The sequence below is a fragment of the Heterodontus francisci genome, chromosome 19, assembly GCF_036365525.1.
Source record: "Heterodontus francisci isolate sHetFra1 chromosome 19, sHetFra1.hap1, whole genome shotgun sequence".
NCBI classification, from domain to species: Eukaryota; Metazoa; Chordata; class Chondrichthyes; order Heterodontiformes; family Heterodontidae; genus Heterodontus; species Heterodontus francisci.
The window spans coordinates 20,807,454-20,820,384 of NC_090389.1; the positions used below are offsets into that span (position 1 = coordinate 20,807,454).

The following is a 12,931-nucleotide window of genomic DNA, read 5'->3' on the forward strand; positions in this document are numbered from 1 at the left end:
TGTCATTTGCAGGTAGCTGACTCTTGGGCAGTAGACCTGATGTTTAGGATCATGCTTTACTTCCCTTACAGACCCCTGCTGTGCTTCTCTGGCCTCCTGCTGTCCAGGCGGTTGCATCTGCTGAAACCCATCCTGGCTGCTCTGTCCAATGTCACAGTCGCTTGTTCCCATCTGAGTTAGCTCAGCTGGGCTTTGTGCATTCACCAGACCTTCCCCTGCCAAGCCCAGGTGCCCCAGTGATACCAGTGAGCTCATGTCCCTCTCCGGATTCCTAATATTCACCACTGAGAACAGCAAGTCTTGCAGCTCCAGCAATGGCGACACTGTGGCAGTTTTGGAGCAGTTGAGCTTTATTTTGTGCCTCTGCATTATTTTAATCAGCCCTTTCCATAGCCCTCATGGCCTCCACATTGTGCACGTCCTGTACAACCTGCCATGCTTCAGACATGGCATTTTCCATGTTCCTTCCTTTAAAAATTCAAAACTGCTGCTGACAAGCCTTTTAATAAACTCCACAATGAGTTCAACAGGCACTTAATTGAATGTGTGCGGGGTTGCAGTTCCCTTCTTCCTGGTTGTGGTAGCAGTTTTGCTGAGCTTTTGCTTCTATAATTGCAGTAAATATCATACTGTTTAAATGTTATTTGAGTAAGTAGATTCATATAATCCCAGTGAATATATATATATAAACACACTCATATACAAGTTGAAAGTATAGCCACATATTGTTACAAAATGGAGTATTTACCCAAGGCATTGTGGGACAAGTTAGTTAGCTTGCAGCCTTGAGCATGGTACTGCTTAGCACAGCCAATTAGCCTGACCAAGGAGGGCCCCCCCCATATCAGTGTATAAGACAGCAGCTTTGTGTAACTGCAGACTGCACGAAGCAATCAGGAATGCAAGCTTGATAAAGGTAGAAGGATTCATTGTGAAGACTCAAGGATAGTTGATAAGGGGGTCTGGGAAACATCACAAGATGATCAGGGGACTTGCACGAGCTGATCACGTAGCCACATGATGCCTAGTGAGTAATCTAATTGGTAATATGTGTAATGTATGTAATCAATAACCGTTATGATTGGATTATGTCCAGCCGGGATGGGCTGAGTAACTATATATCGGTTGTGGATTTTCCTTTGTTCGGTGGAGTGGCACTGGACCGCACTTCGGAAAGGTGTGCCCCCCATGATATCATGCAATAAAGTTTGTTAATGCTCAAGGTCTGAGTCCGGAGAATTTGTTCAACAATTTGACATAATCTGAACTTCTTCAACAATTGGCGTAGTCGGCAGGATCCCTAATTACGGGATCCTGAGCGAACCTAAAGTATAGAACCGGCTGGCTGCGTGACCCTGAATTGAGTCCACAGGCTGATCCCGAGTTAGAGAAAGACGATGTGACAAGATGGAAAGACCGCTGCCATAGAACGCCGGGAACTGGCTGGCTGCATGATCCTGACCTGAGTCCACAGGCTGATCCCAAGTTAGGGAAAGACGCAGTGACAAGACGGAACAGGAACGACTGCTGCCGTAGAACGCCGGGAATGGTAATCAATTAAGGTGACCTTGAGGGATTGACAACGGCGCCGGCGCAAGTTTGTCTTTGTTTGTTTTGTTGTTCATTTCTCCACAGATCATAGATCCGCGCTTCGGAACTGAGGAAGTGATCAAAGGGTCCGACGATGGGGTCGATGAGTTCTAAACGTAAGGAAGAAGGGCTGCCCCCGGGGACAAGTAAACCATGTCCCGCTGAGAAGGGCGGCCCACGTCCGTTTGCCCCCTCGGGGAAAGACGCAGAAGCGCCACGGTAAATATGTGCAATGTAAAAAGGTAGGAGACCCCCTGGTTCCGCCAGGGTCACCGGCCGATATTGTTTGGAGGGAGACAGGTGACAGTAGATATGTTATTCCTTTCACCTCCGATCTATACGGGTGGTCCCACGGCAACTGGCCTTATGGAGGCTCCTTTAAATTGGAAAAGATTGATTACTGGAGGACATGTGGTAAGAGTGGGTGCGGCGACCCCTCATGGGATAATGCTTACATGCTCCGGTGTTTAGATAAATTTAAAGAATTGCGAAAGGCCATCAGCTCCCTAAGCCTGTAGAAAGAAGAAAATCATTGACAAAGTTTATGGCAGAGTGACATAAAAGACTATGTTTTAGAGTAAAAACAAGTTACTGTGTCTTTGATTCGAATGTGTGAATGTTGGAAGCGTCCACGAATGAATTGAATGTCTGGGATGTACAGCTTGTGTTCTGTACAACTTGTGTTCCGTAGAACTGACTGTCGTTAACTCTTTGTTGTCTGGCTTTAATGTTGAAAGCATCAGTCTATTAAGTTGTTTGGAATTGAATGAGTGTGAAAAATGATTGTTGAGTGTGTTAACTTGAATTATATTTTAAGTTAAAGTTTTATTATTTTAAAAGTTGGTTTTGCAACTGTGAAAAGGCAATGAACAATTTTCTAAGCTTCAGCCTTGAAGGTCCGAAGATGTTTGGCAGAAATCAGAAATTTGAAGTTTACAACTCCTGCTTTAATTGGAGTTCCAGTTTAAAATCTGTTCTAGTTTCTGGAGGTTAAATTAAAGACATGTTTTATTGACTGTTTTAAGTAGCAAATGTCAGGAATTGGATATTGGTTTAAGAGAGAGATGGATAAACAAAGGAGATATAGGAAAGATTCTGTCTGTTTAAAAAGCTGGTGTTAAATCTTTTGTTATAAGAATGTTAAATAACTTTTTCTTTAGTTTTTGGTTTTATTACAGTCATTTGAAAAGGCGCCTGAAGAAAAATGATGTAATTTACCTATCTTTTAAAATAAGCACGTGCTATTCTGTTCTGTGTGTAGTTAATAAGTATTATAAGTTAATAAGTCTGAATTAAATTAATACTGTTAAGGTTAATTGACCTGTTAAGTTGAAAAACTGGAAATTTCATTTGTGGCCACAATGAACTTTCAAGTTTATTATGTCAAGTTTTGGAGGAGCCTTCAGTTCCAGACACAAGACTCGTTCATATAACATTGGCAATTTTGGTTTTTAAATATTTATTGCAGTGAATTGGAATTTGGAATCATCTTTGTTACAAAAAAAATCCTGGCATTAGAAACCTCTTACAAAAGATGCTAAAAATTTGAAAACAATTGCAGTTTGATCTAAAATGCTGTCTTTCCTGAAGGAGATGTTTTCCTTTGAAGTTGATAATGTTACTAATGATTTTGTTGTTTTCAAATCCTAAGGATACCAAAAGGATTGAAAAAGTTTAAAATGGACAGTAGTTCCTTTCGATCAGAAAAGAAAGGTTACGTAAAGTGACGCAGCTGAGAATGTTTTGCTCCGCCCCCTTGGAGACAAACAAAGAACTTAACCCTGCTGCAGCTTTTTGCATTGCTGAGAGTAAAATTTATACATATTGGCCATTGTTAAATTTTAAATTTCTAAATTGACAGATATAAGTGGACAAATTAACCCATTGAGCTCAGGGGCAGAGCCACAATGGATTCTTTTTTTTTTAAAGCAGGTGACGGCAGGTTCCAAGGCTATGTGAGAACTGATGCCACAGCAAGAGATCCAGCAGCTTTGAGAATTTAATTGCAGACATCAAATGCCACAGCATCTTTATCAATGAGACAAAGTGCTTGAGAAGGAGAGATAGTTGCAAGCACTTCTGTCTTTAACGTACAAAAAGTACAACCAAGTCTGGGCATAAGAAATTGGAATCAATAAACAAAATTTAATTGATATGAGTGGATATTTAAAGCACTCAAAGGGAAATTTATCTGATATTTAAGAGGACAATCAAAGTTTTAGAAAAAAAAACAGTCTAAGTGGTTTACTGTGTTGGACATTAGCAATGGGTTCTGGTCCATACCGTTGGCACGAGAGTGTCAATATAAATTTGCGTTTATGTTCAAGGGATAACAGCACATCTGGACGTGTCTCTCCCAGGGATTTTATAATAATTGATCGATATTCCACCTTCCTCCAGAAGGTCAGAGTGAAAGTTAAGCTGAAAAAGGCACAGATAATGAAGGAAAAGGTTTCTTATTTGGGAATAGTAGTAACACAGGGAAAGCATGAGATAGAGCAAAAGTGAGTGCAGACAATCCTCGAACTCCCCCTCGCGCAAGATATTAAAGCTCTAAAAAAAAAAGGACAGTTCCTATTCCAGGTTGTGAGATTAAACAGACAAAAAGCACCAACCCCCATGATTACCCCCACATCTGAATTACCGACGAGTAAGGTTACGACTCAGCAGTCACAAGTGACTGGTCTCCCTTGCCCTGCCTTAACTGCAGGACCAGAAAATGGACTTGCGTTAATAAAAACTAATAACATTGTATATGATAAAATAAAGCTTGAGTTGGTACCGGTATTATTGAATATCTCAGATTGGAGGCAAATTGATGCAGGACAGGTGCCAGTTTGGATCAATGACACCCAGTTGGAGGACTTAGCTAGTCACACAAATGATAAAATTATCAGGTGCCAACTCAGAAAACTTAAGGTATGGAAAGGTCAGGAGTGTGTAAATACAGGATCTATGAGTATTGGAGTAGTGTTGGGAATACCTGTAATTCTGAGATAAGTTAGGGATGCAATTATACAAAGTAGAAAATATAGGGGTGATAAGGGGAAAAGATTACATAAAATACTATGATATATTACCCTATGTTATGGAAATGTTGTGGAAATTGGAAAAGAGGTAATTGGAACAACATTATCCATTGTCTGAGTGTAGTCTGGAAAACCAGGTGGTCATATGTCCTCATCCTATAAATAAAATGGCAGAATCAAAATGTGGATTTAATGCCACTGTAAATTGCACCATGGAGACTAGGAAAGCATTGTCAGGGTTAACCCATGTGGCCTATATGGAAAAGGGGAGATATTGCTTAACCACCACAGCGAAGGAGTACCAGTATGGACATAAATGGACTTGGCCGGTGAGCAACAGTACATTTTGGTTCAACTCACAAATACCAACCCGAGTAGGGAAGATAGAGTTGGTAGAGATACATAAACAAAAGACAGAAACGATAACCGTGACAGAAAGTATTAAGGAGGATTTGACAAATTACCTCCGGGACTATGAATATACTATTCAGCCATTGCCTACAGGCTTGGGTAAAGAGAGACAGCAGCTAGAAGTCATTGCTGTAGTGTACTACAATCTGGAACAACAGTCGAAGATGCTACAAGACGAGATTGACGAGATAAATGGCAGGAGGACTTATGGAACTGGGGGTCAGACGTGCAGATACACCCCTGGTTTAGAATTATCTCCCATGTCCTGATAGTGGTTTTGGGTATCATGGTGTTATATGTGACCTACTTAATTTGGCAACTTTAGAAATTAATTAGGCGATGTAAGAGGATGTATGAACACAGGTTGGACAGCTACCCGAAAAGCAATTAGTGTTCGAACTTGCTCTGTCAAAGGAGGGACAATTAGTTATGCCATAAAAGGGTAATTGTATAACCTTTTCATATATACTTAAAATGAATTAATGAATGATCAATGTACTGTAAGAATGGAATTGTATTATGTTTGTACAATCGATTATGTAACAGTGATGCTTAAATGAAATTGTAATTGTACAAGTATACCACCTTTTATGTTGTAAACAAGTAATTGAAGCCCCTGCAAAACTTATGCCTTTACAGAGTTCCCGCAGGCCCCTCTTGTGGCACAAGCAGGCAACATACTGAGTGCGACGCCTCCGGGTGTTGAAGGCTGTTTCTAGACAAATAGAGACCATCAAAGGCACCTAGGTGGGATCAAGGGAAGGATTCTTAAAAGGGTTTTGAAGAATAAAAGGGGGGACTGTGAGAACAGAATTTTTAAGAACTGAATTTTATGGGGACATTTAAGATGAAATAATTAATCAATCATGTATTGCTAACAGGCTAGCTTCAGTGCTGCAGGGAGGGACAGCTTATCAGAAATGACTTCCCAACTTCAGGGCTGCAGAGGCAACTTGGCCTTGCAGCTGGTACAGCGCAATAGCAGAGGGAGACATTGTGCTTCAACAGCACTCTTCTTATCTCATCACCCAGACATGACACATTCCTAAGGAACGGTTAGTGTGAGAGGCGTACTGACCAGGCAAACCCACGCCCCTTGTCAGAGGGTGGCTCAGCCTAACATTCCCAGGGAGATAGGGGATCCTGACCTGTTCCTTTGATCTTATGATCAAAAAGGAGGGATTGTGGTAGCAGTTTTGCTGAGCTTTTGCTTCTATAACTGCAGTAAATATCATACTGTTTAAATGTTATTTGAGTAAGTAGATTCATATAATCCCAGTGAATATATATACACACTCATATACAAGTTGAAAGTATAGCCACATATTGTTACAAAATGGAGTATTTACCCAAGGCATTGTGGGACAAGTTAGTTAGCTTGCAGCCTTGAGCATGGTACTGCTTAGCACAGCCAATTAGCCTGACCAAGGAGGGTCCCCCCCCATATCAGTGTATAAGACAGCAGCTTTGTGTAACTGCAGACTGCACGAAGCAATCAGGAATGCAAGCTTGATAAAGGTAGAAGGATTCATTGTGAAGACTCAAGGATAGTTGATAAGGGGGTCTGGGAAACATCACAAGATGATCAGGGGGCTTGCACGAGCTGATCACGTAGCCACATGGTGCCTAGTGAGTAATCTAATTGGTAATATGTGTAATGTATGTAATCAATAACTATTATGATTGGATTATGTCCAGCCGGGATGGGCTGAGTAACTGTATATCGGTTGTGGATTTTCCTTTGTTCGGTGGAGTGGCACTGGACCGCACTTCGGAAAGGTGTGCCCCCCATGATATCATGCAATAAAGTTTGTTAATGCTCAAGGTCTGAGTCCGGAGAATTTGTTCAACAATTTGGCATAATCTGAATTTCTTCAACACTGGTGTTCCTTTAAAAATGGCTTCGCATGCCGGATGTGGTGGGTCCTAGTGCCAAACTCTGAGAACACGATCTTCAAATAATGCTCACACGTGATCCTGCCCCTAGCGGGCTTTAAAAATCCGGCCCAGTGCAGTTACTTAGTATTTAATCGTAAACATGAAGCTGGTTTAGTTTATTGATCTTTTTACTATCTGATTGACTGGAGATCTGTGGATATCCTACAGAAATACTCAATCAGGGGTTAATTGCTACTCCTGGATGATGCTATCCCTGCAAGCCCAGGAAGTGAAAGCAGTGGATTGCAGATCATAAATGATGCAGTCCACTTACAGAAGCTGATGTCAGGCACCTTGGACTGGAAAACAATATTAGAAAGTCTAAAAGTAACATTGTTAGTTTGATAAAATTACTCCCAAATTTGCTGCTCTCCTGTCATATCCTGAAAGTATTGATATGTCCTGTAGTAAGTAGCATGGGTACCAGCTGCTCTTTTCCACCATGCATAATTTGCACCTAGACAGTGAATGTCAACTGGTGATTGACTCCGGACACCATCGCATCCATGCTTAATTTTGTCCTCGAGCCTATACATGCAAAGGATATTGAGTGCTCACCTGGTTTAATGTTTCAGTCAAAGGTTGGCACCTTTGACCATGCAGCATTACACAGAATTACATATAACTTACGACAATCAGTCCAACCAATTCAATTAGTGTTCATCTCCACACAAGCAGCAGTCCTAATCCAACATGCCTGCCTTGGTTCCATACCCCTTTTTCTCCCTTTCCTTCAACTGCCTATATAACCCCTATTCTTATATGTTGATATGGTCTCTATTTCAATCACTAACTCTGGTCATGCATTCTACTGCCTCACAACCCTCTGTCCTAAATCTCTTGTATTTAGTCTTATATTTCTGACCCCCTCATTTAGACGCCCCCCCACTGAACTACTGGAAACAGTCTGTTTCTATCCACACTATCCCATCCCTTAATAATTTCTACACCTCTATCAAAGCATTCCATAATCTCTTCTGTTCCAACAGAAACAGCACAAATTTACTCAATTCTTTCTTCATATTGATTGATGTATTTTATTTACCTCTTTCATCTCAGGTCTATTCTTCTTGATGCACTGACAGGTGATAACAGCAAACCTAACTGCGAAGCTTAAGGGAAGAGGACCTCCCTTGGTATCCAAATACATCTGACAAATGTTGTTTGCTGTTTTCTCTAGATCTGCAGCATTTTTCATTTGCCTTGCTGCCTCCAGTTCTCCCAACATAAGATCTTTCTGTTCGGCACAAAGATAGTAAGAACATGTCATATTATAATCAAGGAAATTGTAAACATTCTCAAATATTTTAAAGGCTTTTGGGCTTCTTCAGTTTTAGGGTGTCAGGTAGCACACTTTACTTTTTGTGTCAAGGTCAAGCACTTTCAGGTCACATCTAGAGTCAAGATGTCTCTACAATGCCACAGCCTCATTAAAGACTCCCGAGTCACATATACGGTGAGCATCAAACTGAACAGCATGTGTATACACAAATGGAAATCTTTACATAGGAACGCAGAATAGGCACCACTGCAAGATTATAGTGGCGGTGGAGGGAGGAGAAAGAGGCAGAGCCAGAAAGGGGATTTAAGATGAAATACCCAAAACCTTCTCGGGAGAGGCCGGCATAAATAAAGGGGCCAATTAATAAAAAGATAGTGAAGTCGATTATTAGAGAATTTGTACCACTCTGTATGCCCCTTGTGCATCTGTGTAGACTGGGGACAGACAGTTAATGCAAAGTACATTATGAAGCACATATTGAGGATACCGTCTTACCAGAAATGCTGGTTGCCTGCTCTCATCTACTGCTTTGATACCAGTCAGAATTTCAGCAAGAACCTGCAATAAGATGACAATGACACCGAGAGCTTTACTCTTAAATCTATACCTGCTTATAAGAACTGCAGATGAATGCAGATAGGCAAGACAATCCATTTAGACACAATATTACATATTGTGCATTGACTGTACTCTATAAAGTATGAATGAGGGGACAGATGATCCATCACCACAGCACATTGTGAGTACTGACTCACTAGCCCACTTCGTGCTCACATACTATTTGTGCCAGTGAATCCTCCATATAATATCTTCCCAATTTCAACCAGGCCCCTTGGGAGAGTTGAAGGGAGAAGCGCTAGGTGAGGGCAAACCAGCTATTTCCACTTAGAAGCTAATTCTCCTATTGTTCCCAGCAATGGGAGAGTAGAGCACAAATCAGGTGCCTTTTCTATACTGTACTGGAAGAATACCTTCACACCTGTAGTGTCGACCTGATATTTTCATTTCACTATTCTTTTTTTTCTAAAAACTTTTTATTGCTATTTGGTGATGTTTACATTGTGTTATAGTGGGTTTCACAGTGCATCATTTTTTTCTAAGTACATTTATATTGACTGTCATTTAGCTACCACATCATGAATTTCAAGCATCAGCACAGAAACACATTAGATAGTCAGTTGTGATATAGAGATGGGTGTCACCCAGCGCTATGTTGGGCATAGATGGGGAAGAGTGGAGGGTGGAGGAAATGCATACATCAACAGGCAAAGGAACTTTGGGATCAGAGCTAACTCTTTCCCCACAGCATTGAAAGACTTCTTTTTCCCCCACTTAAAATAAATTAATTTCCCAATGAAAATAAATTCAGTTCTGATTCTGTCTTCATAATTTAGAATGCGAAATCCAAGATGACTCCTTCTTATTCTCTGAATTTTCTCTGATGCAGTGCCCAAGAGGGGGTCCAACACTGCTCACATCATTCTAATTGAGACTCTACCAGCTATTTGTAGTAGGATGCCATAAATAGAGTTGTCTTGTATTCAAAAATCCATGTGATAGATGCCAACGTTGCATCAGCCTTTTCATAAGTCCTACATTGACTGGATACTTTCAATGAATGGTCAAACCCATCACAGATGAACTACTTACTATTCCAAAGCTAAAGGTGTCAACTTTTACAGACAACCATCTGTGTCGAATAAACCCATCAGGTAGGTAGGCTAGAGGTCCCTGCAAAGTCTTGGTCTTCAGGGTAGTATGGCTGTTGATAGGGTTAGCACTTCCACTAAGAGGGCCAATCTTCATCAGACTAAAGTCTCCCAGCTTTGGTGTAAAATATTCATCCAGCAGAATGTTAGAACTGCAGGAGCAAGAAAAAATTTAAAATTAAGCAATATATAATGACTAATTATTTGGTGATCAACTAGTAATTATGGCTTTAAGCTTCCAGTAACGATATGACAATCATTACCCTTTGGTGTGCAGAGTGTCCTGGTACTTGATTTCCACAATCACATCTAAACTATCGAATACCAATAAAAATTCCTCCACGATGTACATTGTTAAATTTGATGAAATGTGGATGGATTTCATTATGGTCATCTTATCTTGGGGTTTGAATATGTAACCACATGGATTTATAGAATGCAGATCACATTATTCAACTGCACGACTTTGGGGAGGAGCTCAGTATAATCTAATAAATGAGGAATTTGGGAACAGAACCATTCTTGCACATCAATTACCTGTTTCATTGAAATGCTGAGCAAAGCCTGCAAGTAGGTTGCCCACCCACTTATCTTCTTGACTGTAGGTTGCCAACCCACTTATCTTCTTGACTGCAGTTAGTGCACAGAGATGAGAGAAGAGGAGAAAAATAGTATTAAACTCAAATAACTCAACCAAGGAAAAGCCAGAAGCTCTCCCTGACAACTCAATGGGTAAAAGTATCACTCAATGTATGACCAAGCTCTGCTGACCTGGAAGATCCTTGCTTTGGCTTCTGGCCCAATCGGAGTTGTTTGATCTCAGCTGGGGGAGAAGTGGGTGGAGTGCAGTATTGCTAAGGTAGGAAAGGCAAAACAACCTTGGGCAGGATTCCTGGTTAAACTTGCTATCCAGAATTCCTCTGGAAAGTGCGCATACAGACTACAGGCAAGGATAGGACTGGGCTCAGCTAGGATATGCCAATAGTTGATAAGCATTTTATGGAGGAAAAGTGACTACATCAGTGAGGTATCAGAGGTTGATTAACACCTTCAGCAGCAAAGAGGAAAAGGGAAAACTGGGGAAAAAGTGGCCTTGAGGAAGGCAGTGATTCACAAAAAAGCATCGAATGCAGGTTATGTGTTTTTCACAGTCCAATTCCAGGAATCATTACTTTTCTAATTCAAACAGGCTGGTGAAACAAAAGTATTGGCAGTTTTACCTTTTTATATTTCCATGAATTAGAGGCACATTTCTCTGATGCAGGAACTGTATTGCCCTTGCTGTTCCAATTGCAATGCTAATACGTGTATTCCATGAAATCGCATCGGCAGGATTCTGGAACAAAAGTGATATTGCTTAACAATTTTTTAGTGCAAACTGAAGGAGTATTGCACTGTTGGAGGTGCTGTCTTTCAAAAGAGATGTTAAACTGAGACCCTGTCTGCCCTTCCAAGTGGACGACAAAGATCCCATGGCATTGCTCAAAGATGACCAGGGGAGTTCTTCAAGTATTCTGGCAATGTTTATCTCTCAATCAACAGCACAAAAAAAAAATCTGGTCATGATCACATTGCTATATGCAAATTAGCTGCTGTGTTTCTCTATGTTACAACAGGACTACACTTCAAAAGTACCTCATTGGGTGTGAAGCGCTTCAGGACAACGTGAAGTCATGAAGGGAGCTATAGAAATGCAAGTTTACCATCTTTCATTCCTTAAATGCCTGCTGCAAATAGGTACTAAGTAACTGAAACATTGCTCAGTTGCACTAGCTGCATTATGGGGAGGACCCCAGATTAACATAAAAACTGGGTTCTTACTGAGTCTTGGGACCAAGCTGATGGTTTATAAGGCCTATGTTCTCAGCACCTTGCTGTATGGCTGGGTGACTTACAGCTACCAGGTAAAGAAGCTCAATAATTTCCACCTTCACTGTCTGCGGAGCATTATGGGTATATCCTGGCAGGATAAAATCACAAATGTGGCAGCCCTCGCAAAGGCAGAGCTCCCAACTGTGTTGGCACTAATCAAACAGAGGTGGTTTCGGTGGATCTGACATGTCTGCAGGATGGAAGATGGTCACATACCCAAGGACCTTCTGTATGGTGAGGTAGCCAGGACCAGACAACCAGTGGGGCACCTAAAGCTCCGCTTCAAGGATGCTTGCAAACGTGACATGAAGGCCCTAAACATCGACTATCGCACCTGGGAGTCACTAGCTGGCGAAAGAGGGAAATGGTGACACATGCTGCGGATTGGCATGCACTACCATGATGACTAGTGGCTACAGCAGCTTGGCAACAAGCGCCAACGTCAAAAACAATAACTCAGTGTCCCTTGGCAGCTTCACATGAGGCACTTGTGACAGAATCTGCCTCTCATGGATTGGCCTTCACAGCCATCAGCAAAGGTGCACCAAGAGAAGACACCCCACCGAAATGGATTGTTTACTACATGTCCATCATCTTTCGTAGATGGAAGGATGCCAACCAAACCTTACTGAATCTCGATCACTACTGGGAGGGTGAGTTCTCACAGAATTACAAGTTTAAATAGGCAATTTTATTTGTAATGAGTGCACAGACATTTTTTTACATATTAAGTGAAAAATAGAAGAACGACTGCTTACTTTGCAGTGAAGTTTGCTCTCAAGCGAGCCATTGGACATGTAATGATAAATGAGGCAGTAAAAGCCATTTTCAGCACAGCAGCCTTCTAGAGCTAAAATGTTAGAGTGTTGAAACCTGAGAAGTAATAGGAAAAAAATCAATCTCAAAAGTTTTAATTAAAGAAAGGACAGATATTTCATGTGAAACTTGCATTGTTGCTTCAACTTTTGCAGCAGAAAATTACACCCTTCACATCCTTCTCTCAAGTGCAAAGCCCAGTAGGTGTGCATTTTCTACTTTGTGCATCTCCTTCTGAGCACCAGTGAAGCTGAAAGTTTTTCTGTTGCTTTTTATGAACTTGA

The 12,931-nt window shown here is 41.1% G+C and overlaps 1 protein-coding gene across 1 annotated transcript in view; it reads right to left on the bottom strand.

Annotated features, from left to right (window-relative positions):
* The window catches only part of LOC137379985 (interleukin-1 receptor-associated kinase-like 2), an 82,595-nt gene that overhangs the window by 32,466 nt on the left and 37,198 nt on the right, over positions 1 to 12,931 (bottom strand). The window contains exons 7-11 of the mRNA XM_068051440.1: positions 12,590 to 12,704; positions 11,180 to 11,295; positions 9,901 to 10,111; positions 8,746 to 8,808; positions 8,014 to 8,205 (exon numbers count right to left, since the gene is read on the bottom strand). Coding sequence (XP_067907541.1) covers positions 8,014 to 8,205; positions 8,746 to 8,808; positions 9,901 to 10,111; positions 11,180 to 11,295; positions 12,590 to 12,704 — 697 coding nt within the window. The remainder of the gene's footprint in view (positions 1 to 8,013; positions 8,206 to 8,745; positions 8,809 to 9,900; positions 10,112 to 11,179; positions 11,296 to 12,589; positions 12,705 to 12,931) is intronic.